Source organism: Alexandromys fortis, unplaced genomic scaffold, assembly GCF_014885135.2.
Source record: "Alexandromys fortis isolate MF-2015 unplaced genomic scaffold, M_Fortis_MF-2015_v1.1 scaffold_25, whole genome shotgun sequence".
Lineage (NCBI taxonomy): Eukaryota > Metazoa > Chordata > Mammalia > Rodentia > Cricetidae > Alexandromys > Alexandromys fortis.
Genome location: NW_026067904.1, coordinates 10,206,265 through 10,219,769, shown reverse-complemented (window position 1 = coordinate 10,219,769; position 13,505 = coordinate 10,206,265). Strand labels below are relative to the sequence as shown.

Below are 13,505 nucleotides of genomic sequence, written 5' to 3'. Positions count from 1 at the left end.
CCGGCACCCGGCCGCCCGCATGGCTAGCTTATGCCCAGAAATAATTACATGGAAACTGTATTCTTTCAAACACTGCCTGGCCCGGCTAGTTCCAGCTTCTCATTGGCTAGCTCTAACATATTGTTTTAACCCATTTCTAATATTCTGTGTAGCCCACGAGCTGGCTTACCAGGGAGGATCTTAACCTGCATCTGTCTGGAGCGGGAGAATCATGGCGACTCCTTCACTAAGCTTCTTTTTCCCAGCATTCTCTTCTGTCTACTCCGCCTACCTAATTTTCTGTCCTATGAGGGCCGAGGCAGTTTCTTTATTATAATTAACCAATGTCCTTCCTCCATCATTTCCCCTTTTTCTGTTTAAACAAAAAGGAAGGCTTTCATTTTAACATAGTAAAATTACATATAACAAAACAGTTATCAAGCAAGAATTACAGTTACAATATTTATATCTATTTTATCTCTTATCATAACTAAGGAAAACTATAACTATTCATTCTTCAGCTCCATCAAAGACTCCAGAAGGATATAATAATACTTAAGTAAACAAGAAATCCAAAACTCTAGAAATGACAGAGACATTTCGCTGCCTGAACAGTCACCCAAAGTTCCTCTGTACCGTTGGGGCATCCATCTTCGGCCTTCAGGCCCATAGTATCCAGCAGACATTTTCATCAAGCAGGAAATTCCAAAGACAGTTCAGTCACTATCTGCTGTGTCCTGCAGAATGTCTTGCAGACTCTTTCATGAGTCAGGAACCCTGAAAGACCATCTCACCTTTAGGCAAGTTCAGCAGTCTTCTCTCTGCGGGTTCTCTGTGTCCAGTTTATGCAACAGTCCAGGCAAGAACAGTTTCTTGCCCAAATGGCTATCAAACTCCATAAAGATCCTCTTCGATGCCCATCTTCCTCTTGAAGTAGATTGGTGCTGCCAGGAGCAGACGTGTCTCATTGTCATGGAAAGCCCTAAGTTATTAAAACATTTAAAATGCCATATTCTGCAGTCTTTGAAAGATATGAAGAATGCCTATCTAACTGAAAGATATCTCTATATATCTAGAAAATCTAACTAACATGACTACAAGCTTGACTATTATCCATTAACAACCTATATTTCCTAATTATACAGTACATTTTTAAATGAACTACACAATCACAATACCTTAATCAAGATCAGAAATACATATACATATAACAAAATTGACTGTAAAATCCATACCAATGCAAATTATTTATATCCAAACAGAAAAAGGGGAAATGATGGAGGAAGGACATTGGTTAATTATAATAAAGAAACTGCCTCGGCCCTCATAGGACAGAAAATTAGGTAGGCGGAGTAGACAGAAGAGAATGCTGGGAAAAAGAAGCTTAGTGAAGGAGTCGCCATGATTCTCCCGCTCCAGACAGATGCAGGTTAAGATCCTCCCTGGTAAGCCAGCTCGTGGGCTACACAGAATATTGGAGATGGGTTAGAACAATATGTAAGAGCTAGCCAATAAGAAGCTGGAACTAGCTGGGCCAGGCAGTGTTTGAAAGAATACAGTTTCCATGTAATTATTTCTGGGCATAAGCTAGCCATGCGGGCGGCCGGGTGCCGGGGACGCAGCCCCGCCACTCTTAATATCAACAATAGTATTTAGGAAGTCATAAATCAAAATGTTCATAGCTATGGGTTTCAGATGCTATCTGAATTATGACAAATTAGCTTTGATCTTTATTGGTCTGCTAAGAATACATTGTATAGCTGCAATGGCCACAAGGGTGTTAGGTAGCACCCAGGGGTGAATAGTACATAGTTTTCAAATGGACTGAAAATAGTTCAAGATAATTTGGCTCTAGTCTGCAGCATGTTACCTGTTCATAATCTTGAGGTTCACTCATTTGACCTTGTAGCATCCTTAACATGGTGTAGCTTCTGTCTCTTTGTCTCCTCTCTTTATCTGTGTCCCTTCCCTCCTCCCCTCCTCCTTCCCCTCTCAGCCTCTCTACATCTCCCTCCCCCTCCCTCCCCTATGGAACTTCAGATCATGAGTGATAATCTTTGTAGATAGTTCTGGCTCTTGCTTTTTAGAGGTCTTGCTGTTACCTCCTTTATAGACGATTCATTTCCTCATGGCTGTTTCCGCCAGCAGATGGAGAATAATGGAGAAAGCCACTGCTAGCCACACAACTCCAGTGGTTACCGCTGGCAATTTAGTGGGCATAACTGGGGACAGAAAACAGAAATGAGGTTGCTGGGAAGAAGCCTGGCTGCCAAGCAGGATTTGGGGTTTATCTCTACACACCAATCTACATGATTACCGTATTAAAAGCTGATTGTGGAATGTTCAATCAAAGCACATGAAAGGGCAATTAGCTGTAGAATCAAACAGGGTCACACATCGAACGGATCTTACTTCACACTGAAGCTCCAAAGCACCTTCGGGCTTCCTTGTGGTAGTTATACTTGATATCTGCTTCTAAACACACAGTACCCTGTCTTGTTCATATCTAAGAGACAGAATAAGTTCATGCGTCATGAATTATACTCCTCATTGATGGAAAGCCTGAGAAAGCAGAAAGCACAGGAGAATGCCATTAGAGAGGTCACCTATCCTTACCCATAATGCTTTGAGAACACATGGTGAGCTGCCTTAAGCACCTGACCCAAGTCTAAGCATGAAGCTCACTGCAGTTCTGTGTCTACTGCAAACACCTAACGTGAAGACAGTTTTGGTGCCTGTGTTCTGATTGAAATCTATCACATGACATCAGATTTGGAGTTTCCACTTATAATAAACTGCCAGTACTCAGAAAGTTTCAGGTTTTGAGGGTTTCAGAGTTCTCACTTTCAGGGGGGATGCTCAACCTATGATTGACTTAAAAGCAAGCCTGTCCAGAGAAGGTACATGTCTGATGTGTCATTGGTAGAAGATAGATTGTGGTCATGTGTTTCATTTCCTCAGTGACACGGGCCAGAAAAAGAGGTTCCCACTTGGCTGTGACGTGTTCTTTCAGGTGTGATAGAAGAGAGCCTTGGGTGGACCAAGAATTTAGATAGATTGAAGCCATACCTGAGGCAGGTCCTCTGAGGCTAGCAGCCTGGGACTCTGCTTGCTGCCTTCTAGAAGCATTTGGAAAACCGTAATCTACCTCCTTCAGGTTGGTCTCTTAGACACTTTAGGAACATTGGAAACAATGAGCTAGCGACTGTGGCTAAGAGAAAAATTTACTAGCATGAAATTAAGGTGTGTGCAGAAGAAAAGAAAGAGGCTCCTAGCCTGTGACTCTCACTGTTTACACCTGTTTATCTATTCACTCCTGAGCAGATCTGCAGCCCCAGCTACCGATTGTGTTTCTTCCTGTTGATGTTTACCCTCTGCAGATTGAATTTAGCCTATTACAAAACCTTATTTTTTCAACAGGAACGTGCTGGAATCATTAGTGTTTGACTCTCATCAAAATAGCAAAATCAAGGGCTTTTGCCTGCAGATGCCAGCCAGTCAGCCAGCTTCTGGGGTGTATTTGGGATTCCTGATCTGTGCTCCATGCTTTTTCTGAGTGGTGTAGGTTGCAGGGACAATAAATACTTTCCTGTCTAACTTTGGGTTGTCACCATGGAAACGTTGGAGCCGCAGCTGGACTCTGTCAGCTGTCTTTCTTTCACTTGGCTGGTGTAGATCTTTTGAGGGAGCTTTAATTCCATTTGGCAGATGGCAAATCTCTGTTTTTAAATGACATCACCACTGCACTTGGTCGGATATTTGTCGTAACTGATTAAGAACACTAATTGGAACTCTTCAGGCTTGGGCCCTGGGTATCCTAGAAACAACCTTAATGCTAACAGGAAGCGTGAGTCACGGAGACAGAGTGGAAACTACAAGTCAAGCATTTGCTAATGCAGAGCCATGAGAACCAAGCCCGAGGGGGCACTTTCTGTCTTTAGCTCAGCAGAGTATCTCAATAAAATGTTTTTCATCTAATTGTGATATAAGATGCCCTAATCGTATGGAACTAGAAGAGTCGTCATCTTTGCTTCACAGGGTTCTGTCATCACTGGCCTGTGGTTCTGGTCTGGCTTACTTTATATAGTATTTATTAACATAAAAAACATTGGCAAAGCTGTGACCTCCCTGGAAAACTGATGGAGGTGCCCACTGACATTGAGACATGGTATGGTCAACTGCAGGTGTGCTGGGCCGTGTACTTATCTCTGTGGTTTGCATTGATGCATGTGGACTCCCTTGATGCAGGCCTCTATACCACTCCTCTCTGACATCTGTCTGCGTGCCTGTTGCCCTAGACTCCGAGACCGGGGGTGACAGGCTTAGCTATGCCTTTGTCATTGTCTTTTGGGTTATTCTGTTTCCTATAATTAGGACAAATTATGACAAATGTGTAATTAAGCAAGTATTATTCAAATTTGCTTTTTTAAATTGATTAAAATAGATGTCATACTGTGTGCCTGTTTTGCTCCGAGCACATCCTCCTTCTGATGGGCTCTGGTTATCGTGGGAAGCTGCTCCTTGTTTATTTTCCATGCGTGGACGTTACCATAGTCCATTCATTGGGTTATCTCTTCGTGGACATTTTAATCACTTCCACTTTTGGACTGTGACACACAGTGCTGCTGAGAACATTATTGGGTTCTTTCTTGTGTTCAAATATTTGAGGACCCTGAGGTCCTTGGGCATTGTGGACACCTTGGACCTAATGTTCCTTGTTGGGGACTCCTCCATTTCTGCCCACTAGATGCCAGGATCTCCCCAGTCACACAGGTGGGACAAAGTCTCCTTTGGGTTGGGAGGGACCATCTTGGTTCAGAATGTCTCCCTGAGGGTACAGCAGTGTGGACTTTTGGTCAGGACATAAATGTGTTTATAGGCTAGTTATAGCTACAGTGTTAAAGTGCTTAACCTCGTCACCTTCCTGCAGCAATGCAGAGGAAGGAGGTAGCCTATATTCCTTTGTCAGACAATGTTGCATGGCAGAAATGAAATGGTGTCTCAGTATGGTGTTAGTATAGCTCCCCAACTTAGAGGTTAAAACAGAATTTTATAGTTTACCAGAGGTGATGATCTTGCCCTCCTTCATCGTTGTGCTTTGTACCTTTAGGTGTATAGTTACTGTATCTTTCCTTATAGTTGACATTTTCATACATGCACGCCTGATCCGAGAGGGTTCACCATGCCGTTTTCATACATGCACGCCTGATCCGAGAGGGTTCACCATGCCGTTTTCATACATGCACACCTGATCTGAGAGGGTTCACCATGCCATTTTCATACATGCACACCTGATATGAAAGGGTTCACCATGCTATTTTCATATATGTACACCTGATATGAGGGTTCACCATGCCGTTTTCATACATGCACACCTGGTATGTATCTTCCTAAGTGAGTTCGTCTGTTTTTGTCCACCTTTATTCTGTGAAAGTTTGCACTGTGATTTTGAAACAGCTTGGCAATATTCATTATCCTCTGTTTGTGCTTGGAATCTAAGAGACATGCCATTACCCTGAGATGCAGATTTGGGAAAGTTAAATTGACTATGGTGGAAACTATGTCCTGCAGAACTGAACAGGCTGTGGGTTCCTGGCTTTTCCAGCATGGGTGGGGGTAAGGTGGACACAAATCTGGAGTTATTTTTTGTATAAAGGAAAATACAGACAAATTCATAGTAAGCTTGTGCCTGTGAGTAATTCCTCATCATCTGAAACCAAGCAAAATCAAGCTATGTGTGGAGACTAACATAGTACCTGAAAAGCTAAAGATGCATGATTGTCATGAGTTCAAGACCATCCTGGAATATAGGGTAAGGCTGGCCTTGTTTTATAGCAAAACCCAATAAAAGAAACATTTGAAAGCTAGAGGCCAAACGCCCAGAATTTCGTAGCAAAATAGGATCAACCATGAGCAGTCACGCTTTAGGAGAAAAGCCAGCTTGGAAAAAACTACGTGATCTGGACCATTTCTTCAGCCTGTAACATTATTAGCATGGGAATCATTTAGTTTGCCTATTTTATCAGAGACTTAATGAAACCAAATCAAATCAGCATAGGTAGTCTAAGGTCATGGAGACATGTTTCCTTCTCTACCCTGTGGCATCATGGGACAAGGCCAGTGCTTCTCCCATAGAGGTGGGCCTCCCAGTGTGTCAATGTGCCACCTGCCTTTTGTCCTGCCCTGCCATTGTGATTGCAAGGTTACATCACTTGTGCTGTGCGATGGTTGGTTGTGTGATGGGATCTAAGGAGGCAGCATGGCATTTATGTCAGGGAAGTCATCTGCAGAGGTCGTCGGGGAGAGAAGACTCCAAGGGCAGAGCCAGCAGAGATGGGAGCTTGCTGCTGGTGATAGGGGAGAATGCTTAGCAGTGTGTTGTGCCTCCTCTCTTTGCGAATCTCATAGCTCTGAGTCTGCATCAGTAGGGAGGTTAGAGTTTTCCTCAGAGGACGAGGAGGAGAAGGGAGAGGAGATGATGACAATGATGGTGATGATTGGCCAGTGTTGCTGGTGGCAATGACGGCAAGTAGTTCTAACCTGTACTGTCCTCAAAACTTTCCAATGTATTTTTCATTACATCACGACTCTCTTAGGAGGCGGTCACTATCACTGCATAAAGGAACAAGGAAATTGAGGCCCACGGGTAGCATTGCTCAGAAGTGGTCAAGGTAGAGAGAGCAAAGGCAGGCAGCCTGGCTTCACAACCTCCCTGGCTCTACCTGTGAGTGTATATGGACTCAGGTAGTTTTGGAGGGGGAGGCTCTGTTGTTACAAAGAAGAAGCCCATTAGATCAGCGAGACCGATGGAATTCAGAGTAGACCAGAAGCCACATCTCTGGCAAATTCTCCATCAAGCTGAGGGATGATGACCTCCAGCTAGCAACTGTGGATAGTGAGCGTGGTGCTGTGGGAGCAGGGGAAGGAGAAAGGAACCAGTGGTGAGCCGTGGCGTGTGAGCCCGGGCTGTGCAGGCTTGGCAGGCAGATGGGCTGTGCTCGTCTGGGCCTTTGGCACTGCAGGAAGGCTGCTGCCCCGCTGTCCGCTGGTCTCTGTCTTTGTGAGAGAGGCACCTAACAGGTACTCGGACACATCCCTTGCATGTGGCTGTGCCACAATCTTTCTTCCTGCCATATCTGACCAGTCACAAACATATGGCAACAGAGTTGTGTTTATTGTATGCAAGGTTGACTTGATGGTTTTAAAACATCAGTCTTTGTGGTTTGTTAGATTTTTTTTTCCAGAAAAAAAAAAGGGAAAATGATGTGGTCATCTTAACAAGTGAATGAAAAATACTTAATAAAACGAAGGTTTGATGTGAGAAAAAGAAAAAAAACACAAAATGTAAAAAGCACTAACCACCAAAGATGAACTGGATCTTACTAAGAATTTTGCTCATAAAAAAGACCTCACAAAGTAAATTCAAAAACAATACACAGAGCAGAGAGATAACAAGACATAAGTGTCAAAGGAACTTATAATCATAACTCCAAATTGTGTGGAAAAAATTCAATAAAAGAGAACTTTTCATACCATTGCAGATGGGGACATAGAAAGGTGGCGGGAACCAGGGCCTGGGCTCCACAGTCACCTTCCAGAGCCACCCCTCCTGACCCACCTACTACGTAAGCCTGGCTTCCCCAGATAAACCATCAAACGGGGAGCAAGAGTTCAAAATGGGACTGGTGGGGCCCCTTTTAGAACCACAGCATCCTCCATCTGTGAGAGCTGTTGGGTACAGGTGTCAAAGTCACCAGAGAACTGCTTTCTTTTCTCCTTGCCTTTGCTCTTCTGTGTGCATTTCGATGGGGTTCTTTTCTTTGAAGCAGTGTCTTAGTATATAGCTCTGGCTGACTGGAAACTCACTATATGAACCAGCTTGTCCTTGAACTTGCCTCTGCCTCTTGAGTGCTGGGATGACAGGTATGTGCCCCCATGCCCAGCAATTGATTGTTCCTTGTAACTCAGAAGTTACAGACAGCTCCAGACTCAAGCTATCCCCATAGCTAGTCAATTCCTGAAGAGATTAGGAGAAATCTCAGAGGTGGTGTTAAATACATCTTTGAAATAGGGGATGAGTATAGAGCACTCACTGAACTGCAGGGCATATCCTTCTAGACCGGTGCGCCACCATAGACACTAGTCCACACGCGATGGTCAGCCTCTCAGTGAAGCCGACTGTGTTTGCAGCAGGAGCTTGCATCACGAGGAACATTGACCAGGTGACTCACTGAAGTGTGATAAGCCACACGGAAGGTCCTCCCCAGGCAGGAAGCTTCTCTGGATTGTATGTGAAGGGCTCAGGGTAATGGCATTCATTGTGATGACAAAGAAGTCTTCTTATGGGTTGCATCATCTCCTCCCCACACTGAAGGTCCCTTAGAACCACACAGGCTATGCTAATGGTCTGTGAGACCTTCTGCTTTCACTCCGATGTGTTTCTGTGCTTTGGCGTCCTGTTCGTGCTATCCATCTCGCTTTTCCATCTTGTTTCTGTGTGTTTCTTTTCTCCTGGTCTTATCTCAGGGATGAGGAGGAGGAGGAAGAAGAAGAGCCAATTACGGAGCCCAATTCAGAGGAGGAGAGAGAGGACGATGCCCAATGTCAGGGCAAGAACAGGTACTGAGGGCTAGACCCACCTCATATCAAAAATCAGAGGGTCCTTCCTTCTAGACCTTTGCTGCCGCCGCTTCATGATCTCCTGTCCTTAATGAGCTCCCAAGGGCCAGCGCTCACATCCTGGTGCACAGCCGCAGAATGAGCACTTTTGTAGAAATGCCTGAACACACTTTCATCTGAGGCCTGCACTCTTCACTCAAATCCTCCCTGTATGACCATGACCACTATTTATAGGGGGCGGGGACAAAATCACACAATTGGTTTTCCTGAGCATCCCTCCCTCCATCACCAAGGCATTTGCTCAACCAGATTGGTGGTGACTGGAAGACTTATTTCCTCTTCGGAGGTTAAGATCTTTCCAGGAAGAACCACAGTAAGAATTCTACGTTTCCCCCTTCCTAATTTTGCTAGTACAGCTAATATCTGTGGGAACTGCTTTGCTATACTAATTCAAATATTATTTTATACAAGTGGAAGGCAATAGTTTTTATTTTATGTAGCACAGAAAACTTACCCAGTGTTCATGTTTATAGCCAGGACACCTAACAGGCCTACAACCTTCCAGAGAGCTTGCCATCATCCGCTTGCCTGGGTACAGCCTATTCTGTCCCCGCCCAGCGTACCCCGAAGAGAAACAGTGAGGGTGCAGAAAGTGGGCACAGAAGAGCCCGCAGGGCACAGTAAACCCCTCCCAGATGCCTTAGATTTTATGGGTATTTATCTCAAATCATTTTATAAGCAAGAATGCCCACAAGTAACTACATCTTCCACTATTCAAAAAATGGTTTTGGACTTGAATAATTTTCTTCACTTAATTGATTGTCACTACAAAATGATGTTTTTACTCAGGAATGTGTTGTTAGAGTGAAATGTGTCTCTTCCCAACTTCAAAGTTCAGGGTACTTAGCAGGACACTTGACCTATCTTGTTCTCCATACTCATAAAAGGCCTGATTTCATACTAAGTCGCCCTCCTGTTCCTAAGAATTATAGAAGCCTGTGGAAATTGACAAAACAGTGCTTTCCTTCCCCTTTTGGGAAGGCCTGCAGAGGAGCCAGCCAGCACAGAAAGTAGAAAGCAAAAAGCCGATGATGGAGAACTAGTCACACATTTTGAAATGAGAGAGGAAGGAGGATCAGCAGGAAACAGCCCTGCCTTATGATGTGGGTAGTGATGGGTCAGTTGGGGACCTGGGAATGGGATAGGTTTGACAGTCCCACCTTAGCATGAAAATGAGCCATGGGGAATTATGTAGACTCTGTAAGCACACTGGAATGCCTTTGGATGTGTTCAACAGTGCATGCTCTGTCCCAGAAACCTTGAACCCAAAGGTTCGGTATCTACAGAATAGATGGAGGAATCTCGTTGGGAAAGATGCTCTTCAGTGCTGCTCCTGTTGCAAATAGGAGTTTGATCCCAGAAAGGAAGCAGTTTACCTTCTATTCCCAAACCTGCATGGCTGCCAATCAGGTTGTCTGAGAGAAGGGACTACGGTTTTCAAACATGCAATTTTACTTAGGTTCTTACATTATAAATGTGTTAACATTTTCAAATGTCTAGCTCCAGTCCTCTGGATGTATTTTTTAATTTAAAATTGATTTCATTGAAAAACACTGAATATATTTAAGACAGCCACATAACAAATTTGTATATCTACATCTTGTACCATGACACAATCAAGTTCCTGTGATGCCCTGATTGGGGATGGCAGCATGCCACGGTAGCTGTAGACCTGACTGGAGGAGCCCAGCTATTGAGGGTCTATTGTTAGGCCCTGGAAAAAGAAAGGGGCAGAATTAGTCTTCCTTATGTCGTTGCCTCTCTTTAGCATGGTATATTCCTTGCTTCCCCTTTTCTCATGTCTATGTCTAGATTGGAAAGAGCTCTGAAAGCCATTACTAAAGCACACTCAGCTAGAGTACCCAGAAGAGAAACAGGGAAGGATTAGAAAGTGGGCACAGAAGAGCCTGCTAGAGCCCTTGTCTGCCCAGAGACACACTCGTACTCAGGGGTGACTGGGCACGTGGATGTTTCTGCTGGTGGATGCTTCCTGTGTCTCAAGAAACACATGACTGGACACGTGCAGCCACCGCACAGTGAGGCTTCCCCAGTCTTTCTCCTTTTCCTAACCTTTGCTCACTCTCTCTCCAATCTCTTTCTCTCTCTCCACCTGGCCTTTCTGGGCCAACAGCAAGGCCAGCTCTGTCTCCAGGCACAGCTCTCTTGGGAAGGATGCTGATGCAGAGAGTTCTGCACTCCCCACCACTTCACAGGGGAGGCACCCTCCAGCCAGCACAGCAGCACGGACCCCCGTGTCTGGTGGGGCCTCTGGGTCTGAGGCCAGCCGGCCCGCTCTTTTGCCACCTCCCAGCCCTGGCTTGGCTCCTCGGCCCTCCAGCACACTAAAGGTGTCTCCGCCCAGAGACAAGCTGCCCTACGTGCCCCACAGCCCCTTCCATCTCTTCTCCTATGACTTTGAAGATTCACCTTTCCTCACCAAGGACAAGGGAGGAGACTCTCAGACAGAAAACAGGTAGATTGGCCCGCAGTTGAGGCCTGTGTGTGACTAACCCAGGGACGAAGACACAACTGAGGGCCTGTGTCCCATGCTTGTCTTGTGTGGATTCACTCAGATACAGAGGCACTGGGGCTGAACTAACTCTGATCACTGACTTAACGGGCACAGTGAGATGAAAAAGAGAAAGTCACCTGTGTGAACTAAGGAGCATCTGATTTTAGTGTGACTACTAATAATGGCTTTTAGACTACACTCTATCAGGATCTCTTGTGTCCACCCCATCACTCAGCATAAACTTTCTGAGCTGCAAGGTGCGGGGAGTGTTGCACTCTCTTTCTGTAGCATGGCCAGAGTGCCGCTCTTGTCTCCCACATGCCCTCTCGCTGACTGCTGCTGCAAAGCCTGACTTCTGGTCTTTCCCCATCTGTTCTTTATCTTTCCTGTCGCCTACTGCTTTGTTTTCTGGCATATGCGTTTGTGTTTCCTAAGGCTGCTAATGCTATAGAATTGTAGATTGTACCCACTCCCGGAGTCTTGAGATGCTCGCATTATGTGCTTATGAACCCTCCAGTACTGGAATAAGAAATTGTCAGGGTGGCAGGTTGAAGGGAGGCGTGCAGAGCCAGACTGCACAGGGGAAGTGTAACTGTGGCTTGCTGCCATGCACCTCACTGCCTTTACTGCTGCTTCAGGCAGGTGTGCTGCTCACGTGCAGAGTGGGTGATACTTGTACACATTTTCATTTTTCTAATGGCTGTATTCTATTTTTAAAATTTTTTTTATTGCATTCATTTATTGGGTGGGGCATGTGTGGAAGGTCAAAGGGCAGGTTGTGAACTTTGGTTCTCTCCTTCCTGTGAGTCCTGGAGAACAGACTCAGGTCATCAGGTTTGGCAGCAAGGGCCTTCCCCCACTGAATCATCTCACTAGCTCCAAATAATTACCTTTGAAGTGGTTAACTAGATGGGTAAAATCCATTCTAATAATATATTTCTTTTAACATAATATATGTAAAATCTTGTATTTCTGCAGTCTGTATCCACAGTCATTGCTTGTGTTAGAATATTGGAGTAATAATAAGAGAGCAAACTTTGCTATGCATTTATTATGGGCCAGGCTCTCTATCTCCCATGAAGTTGGAACTTCAAAGTATGACTTGATCCTTAAGAAAGAGGTGGTAAGCCGGGCGGTGGTGGCACATGCCTTTAATCCCAGCACTCAGGAGGCAGAGGCAGGCATATCTCTGTGAGTTTGAAGCCAGCCTGGTCTACAAGAGCTAGTTCCAGGACAGGCTCTAAAACTACAGAGAAACCCTGTCTTTAAAAGCCAGAAAAAAAAGAAAAGAAAAGAAAGAAACAGTTTATATCACTATATCACTATTTCAGGTAAGGAAGCTGAGGCTGAGAGACTTAGTAACTTGGCCCGAGTCAACCTGTGTGCAGCAAGAGGTAGTTACAGTACTAGGAAGCCTGTCCCAGAGTCAGGTTCTCCTCTGTAAGTTGTCCCCCTATGGTTCCATACTCTCCTGGGTTAGCAACACCCCTGTCAGTCTTCAGACAGAGTCTTGTCTACAAGGGTGAAATGTTTACCAAAGCTTGTGATGTTGGGACTGGCAAGAATTTTAACTTTGTTCTAAATAGAACCTTATAAAACTTAACCAAGAGGCAGCTCTTCCCACCATGAAATGGCCAGTCTTCTAGGGTGATTAGACCTCCTATCTGATAGCTGAAGGATTAATTTATGACTGGTAACCCCTCTGGGTTACATACAGTCTAAAAGAATCTTGAAATGTCCCTTTCATTGGCACCTTTAAGGTTTGCCAGTGTCTTAGGTAGGCCTTACTATTGCTGTGATGAGACACTGTGACCATGGCAACTCTTATAAAGGAAAACATTTAACTGGACTGGCTTACAGTTCAGAGGTTCAGTCTATTATCATCATGGTTTGTCATGGTGGCATGCAGGCAGACATGATGTTGGAGACAGAGATGAGAGTTTTATATCTTGATCCAAAGACAACAGGAAGTAAACTGTGGCATTGGGCATAGTTTGAGCATAGGAGACCTCAGTGTCCAACCCCACAGTGACACACTTCCTCCAACGAGGTCACACCTACTCCAACAAGGCCACATCTCTTAATAGTGCCACTCCCTTTAGGGGCCATTTTTTTTTTTCAAACCACCACTGCCAGGCACACATGGATTCAGCCTGCTGGAGGGTGTTTCTTCACCTTTCTAAGATTGGGAGGCCATGGTGGGAGGAGAGGCTTACTGGAGAAGGGGGCCCTTAGAGCAGCTCAGGTGGAGCCACCTGAAGAAGAAGCCATACTTAGACCACATTTAAGACCTGGTTTGTCTTGCTCAGAATGCTGGGCTCCCTATAGGTCTCTC

The 13,505-nt window shown here is 45.0% G+C and overlaps 1 protein-coding gene across 8 annotated transcripts in view; it reads left to right on the top strand.

The window, feature by feature from the left end:
- The window catches only part of Fhod3 (formin homology 2 domain containing 3), a 412,004-nt gene that overhangs the window by 296,892 nt on the left and 101,607 nt on the right, over positions 1 to 13,505 (top strand). Inside the window, exons 11-12 of one of the 8 annotated variants that reach the window (XM_050134860.1) lie at positions 8,506 to 8,598; positions 10,790 to 11,131. The exons of the other annotated variants lie outside the window; for them this stretch is intronic. Of the exons in view, the coding sequence (XP_049990817.1) occupies positions 8,506 to 8,598; positions 10,790 to 11,131 (435 nt within the window). The remainder of the gene's footprint in view (positions 1 to 8,505; positions 8,599 to 10,789; positions 11,132 to 13,505) is intronic. 8 annotated transcript variants of the gene reach the window in all.